Source organism: Hirundo rustica, chromosome 4 (assembly GCF_015227805.2).
Source record: "Hirundo rustica isolate bHirRus1 chromosome 4, bHirRus1.pri.v3, whole genome shotgun sequence".
NCBI lineage: Eukaryota > Metazoa > Chordata > Aves > Passeriformes > Hirundinidae > Hirundo > Hirundo rustica.
Window position 1 is genome coordinate 66,431,635 of NC_053453.1, and position 18,024 is coordinate 66,449,658.

The window sequence follows — 18,024 nt, forward strand, 5'->3', positions numbered from 1 at the left end:
AAGATGGAGAGAGACTCTTGACAAGGGCTTGCAGTGACAGGACAAGGGGCAATGGCTTCACACTGACAGAGAGCAGGGTTAGATGGGATATGAGGAAGAAATTGTTCCCTGTGAGGGTGGTGAGGCCCTGGCACAGGTTGCCCAGACCAGCTGTGGCTGTCTCATCCCTGGCAGTGTCCAAGACAGGGTTGGACGGTGACTGGAGCAAGCTGGGATAGTGGAAGGTGTCCCTGCCCATGACAGGAGGGGTGGAACAAGATGATCTTTAATGTCTCTTCCACCCCAAACCATTCTATTGATTTTCCCCTCGTCCTGTCCCTTCTTCCCTGAGAGCAGAACCTCACCCCCACCTGGCTGTGCCCTCCTCCCCTCTCTGAGAGTTGTGGAGAGGCGTAAGTCTTCCCGAGCCTCCTTTTCCTCCAGGTTAAACACCCCCAGCTCCCTCAGCTTCCATTCATCAGACTTGTGCTCCATCCCCTTGCCCAGCTCTGTTCCCTTCCCTGGACACGCTCCAGCCCCTCAGCGTCCATCCTGCAGTGCCAGGCCCAGAACTGGACGCAGCCCTTGGGCTGAGGCCTCGCCGTGACAGGGGGACAGTCACTGCCCCGGTGCTGCTGCCCGCTGCCCTGCTGACCCAGCCCGGGAGCCACTGGCTTCCTGCCCACCCGGGCGTGCACTGTGCTGGCTGTGCACCATGGAGCAGAGGCCCAGGCCCTCTCCTGCTGGGCTCTTCCCAGCCACTCTTCCCCAGCCTGGAGCTGCTGGGGGTTGCTGTGACCCAGGGGCAGGATGTGGCACTTGGCCTTGTTGAACCTCAAAGATATGAAACAGGACTGGCCCTGACAGTGGTCCCTGGGGTACAGCACCAGGGACGTGCTGCCAGCTGGATTAATTCCACCACCACTCTCTTGGCACCGCCACCCAGGCAGTTTTTTTCCCTGCAAACAGGCAACCAGTTAAATCTGTGGGCTGCAAGGACGAGGTTCTTCAGGAGAATGCGGTGGGAGCAACGATCAAAAAGGCTTTCCTGGACGCCCAGGTGCACAACATCCACAGCCCTTCCCCATCCATCAGGTGTTCATAGAAGGAGGTTGGGTCAGCCAAGCAGGACCTGCTTCAGCCCCTGCTGGCTGGGTCTGATGCCCCAGTGGTGCAGCACACATCGCGTGGATGCAGTCCAGGTGATCTGCTCCATACCCTTCCCGGGCACCGAGGTCAGGCTGACAGGCCTGTGGCTCCCCCGGTTGTCCTTGCAAGCCTTCTCCATTGGGTGTCACATTGTCCATCCTCTGGTCACCCAGGAGCTCTGCAGTTAACCAGGGCAGCTGATAAACGATGGAGGGTGGAGCTGTGTGAGCTGCTTCACCAGCCCCCTGCACAGCCGTGGGAGGAAGGATGGCATCTCCCTAGACTTGTGCATGTCTGGGCAGCACAGCAGCTCACTAACAACTTCTTCCTGCAGTGTGGGGACTTCATTCTGCTCTCTGTTTCTGTCTTCCAGCTCAGGGGGCTGGATATGCAGAGGGCAACCGGGCTTTCAGTTAAAGGCTGAGGTCAAGAAGGCATGGAGTACCTCAGCCTTTTCCTCATCCCTGAAGGTTGTGTTCCCACCCAGCATGCAATAAAGGATGGAGAATCTCCTTGGCTTCTTTTTGTTATTAATGCATTTGGAAAAGCATTTTTTCTTAACTTTTATGCCGGTGGCCAGACTGACTTCTAGCTGGACTTTTACCCTTCTAGTTTTCTCTCTTTGCTCTGTCATGATTAACTTAATGACGTTTTTGTAGTCTTCCTGAGTTGCCTGATCCTTCTTCCAGAGCTGCTGAACTCTCTGCTCTTTCCTGAGTCCCAGTGGAAGCTTGCTGTTCATTCTGGCCCGCCTTCCCTGAACTCTCTTACAGCACATTGGAATGGGCTCCTTCTCCACCTGTAGGGCCTCCTTCCTGAGGAATGTCCAGCCTTCCTGGGCTCCTTGGCCCCTCAGGACTGCCTCCCAAGGGATTCTCTCAGCCAGTGGTCTAAAGAGGCCTGTCCTCCACAAGTCTGAGGTAGTGCTCTTCCTGACCCCCTTCCATCCTCCCTCCCTCCCTCTCTCTCCATTGAGAACTGAAATCGAATCATGTCCCGGTCACTGTACCCAAGATGGCCTTTGGCAGCCTCATCTTGCACCAGTGCTCCTCTGTTTGCAAACAGCAGATGCCCTGGGACACCTCCCCTGGTGGGCTTGCCTGCCAACTGTGTCAGGAAGTTCTGTTCCACATGCTTCAGGAAACTCCTGGAGTTTCTCCTTTCTGCTGGGTGGGAGTCCAGGAGACACCTGGTAAGCTGAAGATGTCACCAAGGATGTAGGCAGTGGATGATGTGGGGTCATCTGTGCACCTCTGATGGGAATCCTTGGCCAGCACTCAGCCCTGGTGAGACACACCTGCAGGGCTGCTTCTGGAATCCCAGCATGGGGGAGGCGTGTCCGTACTGGAGCAAGTCTGGCAAAGGGCCGCTGAGGTGAGCAGGGCACTGGAGCACACGGTGCGTGAGGAGAGGCTGGCAGAGCTCTGCTGACTTTTCTTGGGCTCGAGCAGGCTGGGCTGTCTGGTCAGGGTGTGCAAAGACCTGACTGAGGGTGGGTGGGTGAAGGACACGAGCGAGACTCTCCTCTGTTGAATGCAGAGATGGCAGGAGACACAATGGGCACAAATTGAACTGTGGCAAGTTAGAATGAAAGGAATGGTGGTGAGACACTGGATGGGGTAGCCCAGAGTGGTTGTGGGGTCCCTGTGCTGAGAGAAGAGTTGTCAGGAGTCCATCCATGGTGCTGCCATTCATGGAAGGGCCTGGGGAGAGGAGAGGGGTCTGGGACTCTGCAGAGCAATTTTTGTTTCAGGCAGCTGAGGAAGAACTGCAATAAACCCTAGGTTTAGTGGTTGTACTGATAAAGGATGGATTTATGAAGGTGCCAGTGGGTCTTATGCAAGGGAAGGACAGCCACCCTTGATCACGGGGGCAGGGGGGAACTCCCATAGAATGAGGGACACCTGAATGTGGCAATGTCCTTCAGTGAGGTCCCCGGCATATGAGGGAGTATTTCCTGATGAACCAGTAAAGCCTCTGGTTAACTGTGTGTATTTCTAAAGGGGGCATTCTGTACCTGGGGCTCAGGGTGTGAGCAGGCAGCTCTATGGAAGGGTCAGCTCTGTTATCAGTGGCAGCCCAATAAACTGTATGAATGCTGGGAATTTTGAGTAAAATAGGAAAAACAAATCTAAAATTTTCCTGGCACAGAATAAAGCTTAAAGTGTAGTACCTCTTGAGTTGCATTTTGCTCATTTTTTAACTGAGTTTTAGTTACTTTTTAACTTTTTGGTTGTTCACGAGGTTTGTTCAGTATTGCATCAGTTAGTGGATACATAAATCTTTTTGGACCCTCCCCTTTGTCTTTTCCTCTTGTGTTCTGGCTCTCTCTGTCACATCATTCCTTTTCAGAAGAAGGAAGCATCCGACAATAAACTTCGTGTCAACCTCTAAGACATTAATTTCTTAACTATCTTTTCCAGCTGAGCAGGGTATTCTGTGGTATCCTGAAAGTGGGAACAGGTGAGTTTTGTGCCTTCTCTACAGTAGCAGTTCTGTTCTGCCAAGCTTGTGCCTCTTTGCCTTCTGCAGTGCAGAAAGTGATCTACAGGGTTAACCCAGCTGTGGTGTGGAGGGTGGGGAATGTAAGGGGGTCTGTAAAAGGCAGGGTGGGCTGGGTTTTGTTGTCTGTAGCAAGGGCAGCACACGCTGGCGTTTCTGTGCGGGAGGAGAAAACCTCCTGCGGACCCCGAGCTGATCATTTGTGCATGAGGAGAAAACCTGGGGATCCCAAGGTGATCATTTGTCTGTCGGTGCCTCTGCTCTGTCCCCCAGTGCCTGGTGCAGAGTGGTGGCTCCATGCTCCAGCCTTTGGATGCCTCCCAGTGAGGCTGACAAGTTGGTTTTGGCCACAGGGGAAGCTCCGAGTGTGACCCAGGCACAGTGATCGAGCAGCAGGGACAAATGGGACCGTGCCCGCTGGGTCCTCTGTTGTGTTCCCTGCCTCTTTGGTTACAGCTGTTGGATTAAAGCTTTTCCTCTTTCCTGAACCTTTCTGTCCCAGAGCGTGGAGCTTTGGAGAGGGAGCTCATGGAGGCAGGAGAAAAGGTGGAAGCCTTGAGGGTGGAAGAGACCTTTGAGTGCCCGGGTCTGACCCCAAAGCCCGCTCTGCCAAGTCCACCACTAAACCAAGCCCCTAAGTGCCACACCGACATGTCTGTTAAATACCTCCAGGGACAGTGGCTCCACTGCTTTCTTGGGCTGCCTGTGCTAATGCCTGATAACTCTTCCAGGGCGTAAAATTCTGAGTAATGTCCACTCAACCTCCCTCGACGCAACTTGAGACCATTTCCTCTGGTCCTAAAAGATGCAGCCTTCCTCGTTGCTTCTTCATGTGCTCTTGCCTGTTGACCTTTGGGGCCCGGTGGTGGTCGCAGGAGGTGCTGCTTCTGGGTGCTGCTTCTGTTGCCCTTCAGTTTAGGGAGAGGCAAGGGCAGCAGTGCTGATGCTAATGCTGAGGATGGAGCCAGACTGACTTATCTGTTTGTTGCTGCCTCGGTAATAATCTCTTCCACTCCATCCCTGCCTTTTGCCAGAAGAAGGGAGGAAGTAAAGGCAGGAGAGAGGAGGGATTGCCTGTCCACCAGCAGGATCCACTGGGAGAGTTGAGCTGGTCAGAGCAAGTGTGGGCTGTGCAGGGTTGGGAAGCAGCCTTGGAACTCCCTTTACAGATGCAGTTCTGCACCTTATTGTCTGCATCTGCCTCCAGAGCTGCCCTGGATCAATTGCTTCCCTCCATCCATCCTGCCAGGCTGCAGTGCCAGGAACAATGGGCCAGGCTCTCTGCAGGGGCAGGTGGTTGGTTTGGAAAGGCAGCGACTGCCACGCCAACAACCTGGAAGACTGAAGCTTGTGTTTGGTTTGGGGGAAGGACATGTTGTGTATCAGGAGAAACCAACTCTCCTCACGACAACCAGCTGTCACTGGGCCTTAGCTCGACACAGTGTCTGTTGACAGGGCTCTAGCAATGGTCATAAGGAACATTCCTATTTCCTCCTGCCAGCGGCTTTGCCTACGTCTCATGTTCACAGTGACCTGAAGTTCTAGAGTGTGACAGATGAGGTTTCTAAAGATGTTCCCAGAGTTTGTTGTGCACTGCTCTGAAGGTGGGACACACCTGTGAAGGAAGGTTCATACTCTGCTGCCTCATCTGTCAGGTTTTTTCTCTTCTATCCTTCCCTTCAGATCATGACGGCTGTGTCGGGAGAGCAGGCTCAGGCTGGAGAGAGGATGTTCAGGATGCCCAGCTGTCTCCTAAAGCTGACCAGGGTGGTGCTGAGCCACAAGCCCTGGGCCCTGTTTATCCTCATCTTTGTGTTGGTATCCTTCGCCTACCACAAGTTGTATTCGAGTGTCTGGGAGGACCCCAAGAGCAGAGGCCTCCCCTACAGCTTGTCTGCTGAAATCAGCTGTGCTCACTATGTGCCTTCTTCCCTCAACATTGCTGGTGAGCCCTCTCCTTCCACAGCAAATGTGTTTTTTGTGGAGACCTCGGAGCAAACTTCCCCAAGTTACCTCTTCTCATGCTCTGTGGAGTCAGCGGCCAGGACACACCCTGCATCAAAAGTCGTGGTGCTCATGAAAGGCTTGGCCAAAGAGAACGCCTCCATACCCAAGCACTGGGCTTTCTCCTTGTTCAGCTGCTTCCCCAATGTGGAAATACAGCCCCTGGACTTGACAGAGCTCTTTTCTGGAACACCTTTGGCACAATGGTACTTGCAGCCTCAGCGGCAGCAGGAGCCTCATTTTTTACCCGTCCTGTCTGACGCCTGCAGGATTGTTCTCATGTGGAAATTTGGTGGCATCTACCTGGATACAGACTTCATTGTGCTTAAGAACTTACAGAACCTCACCAATGCCCTTGGGATTCAGGATGACAAGGAACTGAATGGGGCCTTTCTGTCCTTTAAGCCCAAGCACAAGTTCATAGAGCTTTGCATGCAGGACTTTGTGCAGAACTACAATGGCTGGATCTGGGGCCACCAGGGCCCGGAACTCCTAACTCGTGTCTTCAAGCAGTGGTGCTCCCTCGAGACTATCAAGAGCACGAGGTGCAAAGGTGTGAGTGCTCTTGCCCCAGAAGTTGTTTATCCTATTCCCTGGCAGGACTGGAAGAAGTTGTTTGAGGCAGTCAGTGCCTTGGAGTTCCACAAACTCCTGCAGAACACCTATGCCGTGCACATATGGAACAAACTGAGCCACGGGACCAAGTTAGAGATCCCCTCCCAGGCTCTGCTGGCTCAGCTCTATTCCCAGTTCTGCCCTGCCACCTACGCAAAGATGAAACAGGACTCTGAAGAGTTGTCAAGGAGCGCAGTGTGACCTGTGGGCCCTTGGCTGCAGGGATGTTCCTCAGACTGAAGGAAACTGAGTGCCTTTGACCTTCCCCAGAGTTGGCTCCTAGTCCTCAGCACAGGTGTTTTGTGTGACAGCTCTGTGGTTTTTGCCATTGCTGATATCTGCCTCAGATCCTTTGAGTTTCAAATTTACAGCAGAACCTGAGGTCAGCCTCTCTTGCTGTCTTTCAGGAGACTTTTTGCTGCAGGGAAGGTTGACCTGGTTCATCTGCGTCTCTCAGCTGGTCCTCTCTTGGTGATCTCCAATGGCTCCTCTTGTCAGTCCTGGCCTGAGCAGCCCCTTGTGATGTTTCAACAGCTGTAGGGACCCTTGCCTTCCTCTGTGTGGCCTTGCTGAGTTTGTAAATCACTGCCAGGCAGTGCCAAAGGGCACTGTTTGCTGGAGCTCAGAACGGAACTTCCTGGTGGCAAAGATCATTTACGCCTGGGGAAATGCATGACAAGTATATGAAGATAAGGAGCAGAAAACATTTTAGATCCATGTGTGGCTCAGTGTGAAGTTCTTCCAAAGTGAGAAAAGTTCAAATGATGCTTCCTACTCATTCCAGTTCCACAGCTGTGGGATGATTTTTTTTTCTGGGCCTCCTCAGGAAAAGAAATAGACAAAAGCACTTCTTTTGGAAGCAGAATTTATAAAGATCCTTGCTCTGCTGCAGTAATTCTAGTAGGATACCAACATCTAACCAGCCATTGTCACAGTCCAGAGGGTCTCAGCATTGCCTGTTTCTGCAGTGCTGTGAGGAGGATGATGTCCCTTTCATTGGAATATTGAGCCCATTGTGGAAGTCCAGAGGACAACAGGTCCACATGCGCCGAAGGACCAGGTCCAGGACTCAGAGCAGAGTCCCCAGTGACAGAAACAGAAACTCAGAAGCACATGAAGGTTGGAAAAGACCTCCAAGATCATCGAGTCCAACCTTCAATTCAGTATAACCATATCCACCAGCCTTTATCCCCAAGTGTCGTGTGTACTCATTTTTGGAGCACTTCCAGGAATGGTGACTCCAGCACTTCCCTGGGGAGCTGGTGGCACACAGTGCTTAGGCACTCTGAAATTTTTTCCTCATATCTCAGCTGAACCTACCATGGTGCAGGGAGTGCTGCATCCAGCCCTGGGATCCCAGCACAGGAAGCTGCTGGAGCCAGGCCAGAGCAGGGACACCAAGGGCAGCACAGGGATGGAGCAGCTCTGCTGGGAGGAAAGGCTGAGGGAATTGGGATGGTTCAGCCTGGAGAGGAGAAGGCTTTGGGGTGACCTCACTGTGGCCTTGCAGTGCCTGAAGGGAGCCCACAGGAAAGATGGAGAGAGACTCTTGACAAGGGCTTGCAGTGACAGGACAAGGGGCAATGGCTTCACACTGACAGAGAGCAGGTTTAGATTGGATATGAGGAAGAAATTGTTCCCTGTGAGGGTGGTGAGGCCCTGGCACAGGTTGCCCAGAGCAGCTGTGGCTGTCTCATCCCTGGCAGTGTCCAAGACAGGGTTGGACGGTGATTGGAGCAAGCTGGGATAGTGGAAGGTGTCCCTGCCCATGACAGGAGGGGTGGAACAAGATGATCTTTAATGTCTCTTCCACCCCAAACCATTCTATTGATTTTCCCCTCGTCCTGTCCCTTCTTCCCTGAGAGCAGAACCTCACCCCCACCTGGCTGTGCCCTCCTCCCCTCTCTGAGAGTTGTGGAGAGGCGTAAGTCTTCCCGAGCCTCCTTTTCCTCCAGGTTAAACACCCCCAGCTCCCTCAGCTTCCATTCATCAGACTTGTGCTCCATCCCCTTGCCCAGCTCTGTTCCCTTCCCTGGACACGCTCCAGCCCCTCAGCGTCCATCCTGCAGTGCCAGGCCCAGAACTGGACGCAGCCCTTGGGCTGAGGCCTCGCCGTGACAGGGGGACAGTCACTGCCCCGGTGCTGCTGCCCGCTCCCCTGCTGACCCAGCCCGGGAGCCACTGGCTTCCTGCCCACCCGGGCGTGCACTGTGCTGGCCGTGCACCATGGAGCAGAGGCCCAGGCCCTCTCCTGCTGGGCTCTTCCCAGCCACTCTTCCCCAGCCTGGAGCTGCTGGGGCTTGCTGTGACCCAGGGGCAGGATGTGGCACTTGGCCTTGTTGAACCTCAAAGATATGAAACAGGACTGGCCCTGACAGTGGTCCCTGGGGTACAGCACCAGGGACGTGCTGCCAGCTGGATTAATTCCACCACCACTCTCTTGGCCCTGCCACCCAGGCAGTTTTTTTCCCTGCAAACAGGCAACCAGTTAAATCTGTGGGCTGCAAGGACGAGGTTCTTCAGGAGAATGCGGTGGGAGCAACGATCAAAAAGGCTTTCCTGGACGCCCAGGTGCACAACATCCACAGCCCTTCCCCATCCATCAGGTGTTCATAGAAGGAGGTTGGGTCAGCCAAGCAGGACCTGCTTCAGCCCCTGCTGGCTGGGTCTGATGCCCCAGTGGTGCAGCACACATCGCGTGGATGCAGTCCAGGTGATCTGCTCCATACCCTTCCCGGGCACCGAGGTCAGGCTGACAGGCCTGTGGCTCCCCCGGTTGTCCTTCCAAGCCTTTTCCGTTGGGTGTCACATTGTCCATCCTCTGGTCACCCAGGAGCTCTGCAGTTAACCAGGGCAGCTGATAAACGATGGAGGGTGGAGCTGTGTGAGCTGCTTCACCAGCCCCCTGCACAGCCGTGGGAGGAAGGATGGCATCTCCCTAGACTTGTGCATGTCTGGGCAGCACAGCAGCTCACTAACAACTTCTTCCTGCAGTGTGGGGACTTCATTCTGCTCTCTGTTTCTGTCTTCCAGCTCAGGGGGCTGGATATGCAGAGGGCAACCGGGCTTTCAGTTAAAGGCTGAGGTCAAGAAGGCATGGAGTACCTCAGCCTTTTCCTCATCCCTGAAGGTTGTGTTCCCACCCAGCATGCAATAAAGGATGGAGAATCTCCTTGGCTTCTTTTTGTTATTAATGCATTTGGAAAAGCATTTTTTCTTAACTTTTATGCCGGTGGCCAGACTGACTTCTAGCTGGACTTTTACCCTTCTAGTTTTCTCTCTTTGCTCTGTCATGATTAACTTAATGACGTTTTTGTAGTCTTCCTGAGTTGCCTGACTCTTCTTCCAGAGCTGCTGAACTCTCTGCTCTTTCCTGAGTCCCAGTGGAAGCTTGCTGTTCATTCTGGCCCGCCTTCCGTGAACCCTCTTACAGCACATTGGAATGGGCTCCTTCTCCACCTGTAGGGCCTCCTTCCTGAGGAATGTCCAGCCTTCCTGGGCTCCTTGGCCCCTCAGGACTGCCTCCCAAGGGATTCTCTCAGCCAGTGGTCTAAAGAGGCCTGTCCTCCACAAGTCTGAGGTAGTGCTCTCCCTGACCCCTTTCCGTTCTCCCTCCCTCCCTCTCTCCATTGAGAACTCAAATCATGTCCCGGTCACTGTACCCAAGATGGCCTTTGGCAGCCTCATCTTGCACCAGTGCTCCTCTGTTTGCAAACAGCAGATGCCCTGGGACACCTCCCCTGGTGGGCTTGCCTGCCAACTGTGTCAGGAAGTTCTGTTCCACATGCTTCAGGAAACTCCTGGAGTTTCTCCTCTCTGCTGGGTGGGAGTCCAGGAGACACCTGGTAAGCTGAAGATGTCACCAAGGATGTAGGCAGTGGATGATGTGGGATCATCTGTGCACCTCTGGTGGGAATCCTTGGCCAGCGCTCAGCCCTGGTGAGACACACCTGCAGGGCTGCTTCTGGAATCCCAGCATGGGGGAGGCGTGTCCGTACTGGAGCAAGTCTGGCAAAGGGCCGCTGAGGTGAGCAGGGCACTGGAGCACACGGTGCGTGAGGAGAGGCTGGCAGAGCTCTGCTGACTTTTCTTGGGCTCGAGCAGGCTGGGCTGTCTGGTCAGGGTGTGCAAAGACCTGACTGGGGGTGGGTGGGTGAAGGACACGAGCGAGACTCTCCTCTGTTGAATGCAGAGATGGCAGGAGACACAATGGGCACAAATTGAACTGTGGCAAGTTAGAATGAAAGGAATGGTGGTGAGACACTGGATGGGGTAGCCCAGAGTGGTTGTGGGGTCCCTGTGCTGAGAGAAGAGTTGTCAGGAGTCCATCCATGGTGCTGCCGTTCATGGAAGGGCCTGGGGAGAGGAGAGGGGTCTGGGACTCTGCAGAGCAATTTTTGTTTCAGGCAGCTGAGGAAGAACTGCAATAAACCCTAGGTTTAGTGTCTGTACTGATAAAGGATGGATTTATGAAGGTGCCAGTGGGTCTTACGCAAGGGAAGGACAGCCACCCTTGATCACGGGGGCAGGGGGGAACTCCCATAGAATGAGGGACACCTGAATGTGGCAATGTCCTTCAGTGAGGTCCCCGGCATATGAGGGAGTATTTCCTAATGAACCAGTAAAGCCTCTGGTTAACTGTGTGTATTTCTAAAGGGGGCATTCTGTACCTGGGGCTCAGGGTGTGAGCAGGCAGCTCTATGGAAGGGTCAGCTCTGTTATCAGTGGCAGACCCAGAGGCAGTGTGAGCCCTGGGAATTTTTAGCAAAATAGGAGAAAACAAACCCAATATTTTCCTGGCACAGAATAAAGCTTAAAGTGTAGTGACAATGATGTCTGTATTTCCTCCTTTTTTTCCATGATTTCTTTATAATTAGATGGGTTCTTTGCAGCACTATCTACATCCTTTTTATGGCCTACTCACTGGGTAAATGATGTCACATCCTCCTTCATCTATTGTGTTTTTCCACGTATTCAGACTTTTTCTCCTATCATTTCTTTTCGGAAGGAGGAAGTGCCAGAACATGGAGTTGTAGGCACTCTCACAGACACCAACCTCTTAAAACACTTCTCCAGCTGAGCTGTGAATTCTGTGGCGTCTTGAAAGCGGGGGACAGGTGAGTAGTATTTCTAGTTTATTTACAATGGCGTTTGTGTTTTCAGGGGAAGAAATTAACCCAGGCTTCCTGTGTTTGTTTTGTAAAAGAATTGCTCTGGCTAATGCAGCATCTAAACTTTGCCTTATCTGCTCCAAAAGCAGAAATATATTTCTAACTTTATAGAGATATGATGGTGGAAATTTTCTGTCTCTTCCACAAAATACACCAACAACCTCAAACCTTGCTTGTGGTTAGATTAGCATGGTGCTTTCCTGCTCCTCTACTGCACAGGAACTTCCCCCCAAACCTGTACCACTTTCACTTCTTGTGCTTGCAAAGCAAAAATTATTTACGTGGTTAACCCAGCTATGGTGTGGAGGGTATGATCTGTAAAAGGCAGGGTGGGCTGGGTTTTGTTGTCTGTAGCACGGGCAGCACACGCTGGCGTTTCTGTGCGGGAGGAGAAAACCTGGGGATCCCAAGCTGATCATTTGTGCATGAGGAGAAAACCTGGGGATCCCGAGCTGATCATTTGTGCATGAGGAGAAAACCTGGGGATCCCGAGCTGATCGTTTGTGCATGAGGAGAAAACCTGGGGATCCCAAGCTGATCATTTGTCTGTCAGTGCCTCTGCTCTGTCCCCCAGTGCCTGGTGCAGAGTGATGGCTCCATGCTCCAGCCTTTGGATGCCTCCCAGTGAGGCTGACAAGTTGGTTTTGGCCACAGGGGAAGCTCCGAATGTGACCCAGGCACAGTGATCGAGCAGCAGGGACAAATGGGACCGTGCCTGCTGGGTCCTCTGTCGTGTTCCCTGCCACTTTGGTTACAGCTGTTGGATTAAAGCTTTTCCTCTTTCCTGAACCTTTCTGTCCTGGAGCCTGGAGCTTTGGAGAGGGAGCTCATGGAGGCAGGAGAAAAGGTGGAAGCCTTTAGGGTGGAAGAGACCTTTGAGTGCCCGGGTCTGACCCCAAAGCCCGCTCTGCCAAGTCCACCACTAAACCAAGCCCCTAAGTGCCACACCGACATGTCTGTTAAATACCTCCAGGGACAGTGGCTCCACTGCTTTCTTGGGCTGCCTGTGCTAATGCCTGATAACTCTTCCAGGGCGTAAAATTCTGAGTAATGTCCACTCCAACCTCCCTCGACGCAACTTGAGACTATTTCCTCTGGTCCTAAAAGACGCAGCCTTCCTCATTGCTTCTTCATGTGCTCTTGCCTGTTGACCTTTGGGGCCCGGTGGTGGTCGCAGGAGGTGCTGCTTCTGGGTGCTGCTTCTGTTGCCCTTCAGTTTAGGGAGAGGCAAGGGCAGCAGTGCTGATGCTAATGCTGAGGATGGAGCCAGACTGACTTATCTGTTTGTTGCTGCCTCGGTAATAATCTCTTCCACTCCATCCCTGCCTTTTGCCAGAAGAAGGGAGGAAGTAAAGGCAGGAGAGAGGAGGGATTGCCTGTCCACCAGCAGGATCCACTGGGAGAGTTGAGCTGGTCAGAGCAAGTGTGGGCTGTGCAGGGTTGGGAAGCAGCCTTGGAACTCCCTTTACAGATGCAGTTCTGCACCTTATTGTCTGCATCTGCCTCCAGAGCTGCCCTGGATCAATTGCTTCCCTCCATCCATCCTGCCAGGCTGCAGTGCCAGGAACAATGGGCCAGGCTCTCTGCAGGGGCAGGTGGTTGGTTTGGAAAGGCAGCGACTGCCACGCCAACAACCTGGATGACTGAGGCTTGTGTTTGGTTTGGGGGAAGGACATGTTGTGTATCAGGAGAAACCAACTCTCCTCACGACAACCAGCTGTCACTGGGCCTTAGCTCGACACAGTGTCTGTTGACAGGGCTCTAGCAATGGTCATAAGGAACATTCCTATTTCCTCCTGCCAGTGGCTTTGCCTACGTGTCTCATGTCTCGTGTTCACAGTGACCTGAAGTTCTAGTGTTACCCTAGTTTTTTTTGAGTTTTTTAAAGCCTTTTGATTGTTCATAAAATGGAGTCAGACCTTTAAGCTACTGCACAATATTAGGAGCAGTTTCTACCTTTTTCCCACATATGTAACATAAACAAATCATTTGTTTTTCATTCTCTGTCCTTTGTTTGAATATTTCTAACCTGAAAACAATTGTAACTGACAGTTGGTCTGGCCAGTTGGCTGAGAGGTAGAAACTCCAAAAGCCAATCTTCAGCCAGACCCACAAATGTATAAAAAGTAAGAAATAAACAGGCAGAGGGCTCTCTGCCTTGTTCTCCACCTTGGCTCAGACTTGAGCTCTCTCGGAGGAACCCTCTGCCCTGTGAAATCTCTCGTCTCTCGTGTGATTGCTTTCCGTATCCCGATCACACTAGAGGGTGACAGATGAGGTTTCTAAAGATGTTCCCAGAGTTTGTTGTGCACTGCTCTGAAGGTGGGACACACCTGTGAAGGAAGGTTCATACTCTGCTGCCTCATCTGTCAGGTTTTTCTCTTCTTTCCTTCCCTTCAGATCATGATGGCTGTGTCGGGAGAGCAGGCTCAGGCTGGAGAGAGGATGTTCAGGATGCCCAGCTGTCTCCTAAAGCTGACCAGGGTGGTGCTGAGCCACAAGCCCTGGGCCCTGTTTATCCTCATCTTTGTGTTGGTATCCTTCGCCTACCACAAGTTGTATTTGAGTGTCTGGGAGGACCCCAAGAGCAGAGGCCCTCTCTACAGCTTGTCTGCTGAAATCAGCTGTGCTCACTATGTGCCTTCTTCCCTCAACATTGCTGGTGAGCCCTCTCCTTCCACAGCAAATGTGTTTTTTGTGGAGACCTCGGAGCAAACTTCCCCAAGTTACCTCTTCTCATGCTCTGTGGAGTCAGCGGCCAGGACACACCCTGCATCAAAAGTTGTGGTGCTCATGAAAGGCTTGGCCAAAGAGAACGCCTCCATACCCAAGCACTGGGCTTTCTCCTTGTTCAGCTGCTTCCCCAATGTGGAAATACAGCCCCTGGACTTGACAGAGCTCTTTTCTGGAACACCTTTGGCACAATGGTACTTGCACCCTCAGCGGCAGCAGGAGCCTCATTTTTTACATGTCCTGTCTGATGCCTGCAGGATTGTTCTCATGTGGAAATTTGGTGGCATCTACCTGGATACAGACTTCATTGTGCTTAAGAACTTACAGAACCTCACCAATGCCCTTGGGATTCAGGATGACAAGGAACTGAATGGGGCCTTTCTGTCCTTTAAGCCCAAGCACAAGTTCATAGAGCTTTGCATGCAGGACTTTGTGCAGAACTACAATGGCTGGATCTGGGGCCATCAGGGCCCGGAGCTCCTAACTCGTGTCTTCAAGCAGTGGTGCTCCCTCGAGACTATCAAGAGCACGAGCTGCAAAGGTGTGAGTGCTCTTGCCCCAGAAGTTGTTTATCCTATTCCCTGGCAGGACTGGAAGAAGTTGTTTGAGGCAGTCAGTGCCTTGGAGTTCCACAAACTCCTGCAGAACACCTATGCCGTGCACATATGGAACAAACTGAGCCACGGGACCAAGTTAGAGATCCCCTCCCAGGCTCTGCTGGCTCAGCTCTATTCCCAGTTCTGCCCTGCCACCTACGCAAAGATGAAACAGGACTCTGAAGAGTTGTCAAGGAGCGCAGTGTGACCTGTGGGCCCTTGGCTGCAGGGATGTTCCTCGGACTGAAGGAAACTGAGTGCCTTTGACCTTCCCCAGAGCTGGCTCCTAGTCCTCAGCACAGGTGTTCTGTGTGACAGTTTTGTACCATTGCTGATATCTGCCTCAGATCCTTTGAGTTTCAAATTTACAGCAGAACCTGAGGTCAGCCTCTCTTGCTGTCCTTCAGGAGACCTTTTGCTGCAGGGAAGGTTGACCTGGTTCATCTGCATCTCTCAGCTGGTCCTCTCTTGGTGATCTCCAATGGCTCCTCTTGTCAGTCCTGGCCTGAGCAGCCCCTTGTGATGTTTCAACAGCTGTAGGGACCCTTGCCTTGCTCTCTGTCACATTTATAATTTTCCCAGAATATTCTGTGTTTGAATACCCACGACCATCATGGGTCCAACCCCTGACCCTTGCCAGTGGACAGGACACTCCAACAATCACACCCTGGATTAAAGCATTGTCCTTGGGGCTGTGACCATTCCCTGGGGAGCCTGTTCAGTGCCCCAGCACACTCTGGGGGAAGAATCTTTTCCTGATATCTACCCTGCCCCTCCCCTGACACAGCTCCAGCCATTCCCTGGGTCCTGTCCCTGGTCACACAGAGCAGAGCTCAGTACCCGCCCCTCCTCTTCCCCTCGTGAGGAAGCTGCAGAACTGCTGTGAGCTCTGACCTTAGTCTGCTCTTCTCCAGCTGAACAGACCAAGTGCCCTCAGCTGCTCCTTTTGTGGCTTCCCCTTCAGGCCCTTCACCATCTCCATGTCCCTCCTTTGGACACTCTCTGAGAGCTTTAGGACTTTCCTGTAGTGCTGCACCCAAAACCACACACAGTATTCCAGGTGAGGCTGCCCCAGCCCAGAGCGGGGTGGGATAGTCCCCTCCCTGTCCTGGCCAGTGATGCTGGCCCTGGTGTCCCCAGGACAGGGATGTCCCTGCTGGTCACTGCTGGCTCATGTCCAGATCGCCATCAACCAGGAACCCCCACATCCCTTTCCACAACACTGCTCTCCAGCCTCCTGTTCCCTTGCCTGTACATCCGGGGCTGTCCCGTTCTACGTGCAGAATCCAGCCCTTGTCTTTGTTAAACTTCACAGGGATGGTGATTGCCCAGCCCTGTCATTTATCCAGGGCTCTCTGCAGGACCTCTTCACCCTTGAGGGAGTCAACAGCTCCACCCAGTTTTGTACCATCTGCAATTACTTAGTATCCCTTCCTGTCCTGCTTTCAAGCTTTTCATGAGGATTTTTAAGAGAACAGGGCCTAAGATGGTGCCCTGTGGAATGCCACAAGTGACAGGCTGCCAGTCTACTCTCACCCCAGTTACTGTCATTCTTTGTGCTTGACCCACGAGCAAGATGCTCATCCATCACATTATGTGTTTATCCAGCTGTAGGCTGCACACTGAGATAGATGATATCCAAAGCTTTACTGAAATCCAAAAAGATTACATCTACTGATGTTTTTTGATCAACTGGGTCGGTTACCTTAGCCTAAAAGAAAATTAGTTTTGATAAGCAGGACTTTCCTCTCATGAAGATGTCCTGGCTGTGACCAGTGATTGTGTTGTCCTTCAGGTGTTTTTCAATACCTCCTGGAATAATCATCGTCATCTCCGTAATTTCACCTGGCACTGAAGTGAGACTGAAAGACCTGTAGCTTCCAGGGTCATCCTTCTTGTCCTCTTTGAAAACTGGGACCTCTTCAGGTTTGCAAGACTGTTCAAAAATTATCGAGAGGTGCCTTGTGATGATATCAGCCAGCTCTTTATGTTTTCTCAGGTTAATCCCATCACACACGATAGATTCATAAGGATCCAGGTGGAGCAGCAGATTCCTCACACCTTCAAGGTTAACTCAGAGTTTCTCATTCTTATAGTCACAGTCTTCTAGCTCAGGAATGCTCGGACTTCCTTAGTCTGTCATCAGTGTTGAAGACAGAGGCAAAGTATTAAACATCTCTGCCTTGTCCATGGCCCTGTTTGTGAAGTGAGCATCCTCAACTTGTAACAGGCTGATGTCATTTCAGCACTGCCTGTTGCCATTAATGTATTTTAAAACCCTCTTTTTATTGTCCCCCACATTTCTAGTGGCTTCAATTGCAATGGAGCTTTGGCCACACAAATTCTCCCCCTACAGTGATTAGCGGCATCTCCGTATTCCTTCCACATCACCTGACCTTGCTTCCCCTGGGCATACACTTTCCTTTTTTCCCTTATCTTCAAAAGAAGATTCCTGTTCGGCCAAGGTGGCCTTCTACCTCATTTGCTTTGTTTCTGATTTTTAGGAATTGCCTGTTCTTGTGCCTTCAGGAGCTGCTGCTTAAAAAGTGACTGGCGCTGATGGACCCCAGGACCTTCAAAAGCGTTTTCCCAGGGGACTTGACTTACTGGTTCCCTGAGCAGCCTGAAGTCTGCTCTTCCCATGTCCAGGATTGAAGTTTTGTTGGCACTTTTCCTCCTGTCACCAGAGTTTTTAAACTCAATGGCTTCATGGTTGTTGTGGCCAAGACAACCAGCAATCTCCCAAGAGCATCACAAGATCCTCTCTGTTGACAGGCAACAAATCAAGGAGGGCATCTTTCTGAGTCAGCCCTTTTAGTACCTGTACCATGAAGTTATCATCCAGGTGTTTCAGAAATACATAGGGAGTATATGAAAATTGTGTTAAGAAACAAAAAAATATTTTAAGGTCTGCTGTGGATCTGATAATCATCTCCCCACCCTGTGTGTCCAGGTCATTGTATTGTAAAAATGCATTTGAAATTAACTTCTTATTAAACAAGAAGAGGAAACAAAAACATCCTGGAATTCTGCCTTTGCCAAATCAAAGCTTCTGTCTGGAAGGTAAAGTGTAAGCAATGTGTGGTTATTGCTCTTTTAGATATGCAGTGATTAACAAATAAGAGAAATATGTATATCAATTTTAATACAACCTTTTTCTAAATGCCATTATTTGCTGAAAAGTACAGGGCTACCGTGCACAAGGGAAAACTGATTGTAATTTAGATGTAAATTTAATGTGAGCAGGAGTATGTTTCATGGTTTTGCAGACAGTG

General features: G+C 51.8%; 2 protein-coding genes across 3 annotated transcripts in view; both read left to right on the forward strand.

Annotated features, from left to right (window-relative positions):
- Positions 1-17,910, forward strand: part of LOC120752042 (lactosylceramide 4-alpha-galactosyltransferase-like) — a 34,050-nt gene extending 16,140 nt beyond the window's left edge. For both annotated transcript variants that reach the window (XM_040062668.2, XM_040062669.2), the window contains 2 exons: positions 11,258-11,366; positions 13,821-17,910. In XM_040062668.2, the coding sequence (XP_039918602.1) occupies positions 13,824-14,957 (1,134 nt within the window). In that variant the 5' untranslated portion in view covers positions 11,258-11,366; positions 13,821-13,823 and the 3' untranslated portion in view covers positions 14,958-17,910. The remainder of the gene's footprint in view (positions 1-11,257; positions 11,367-13,820) is intronic.
- On the forward strand, positions 3,450-6,899 carry LOC120752044 (lactosylceramide 4-alpha-galactosyltransferase-like). The gene is made up of 2 exons (XM_040062673.1): positions 3,450-3,591; positions 5,314-6,899. The coding sequence occupies exon 2, from the start codon at positions 5,317-5,319 to the stop codon at positions 6,448-6,450; it is 1,134 nt and encodes a 377-aa protein (XP_039918607.1). The 5' UTR covers positions 3,450-3,591; positions 5,314-5,316; the 3' UTR covers positions 6,451-6,899.
- Positions 17,911-18,024: the final 114 nt, after the last annotated feature.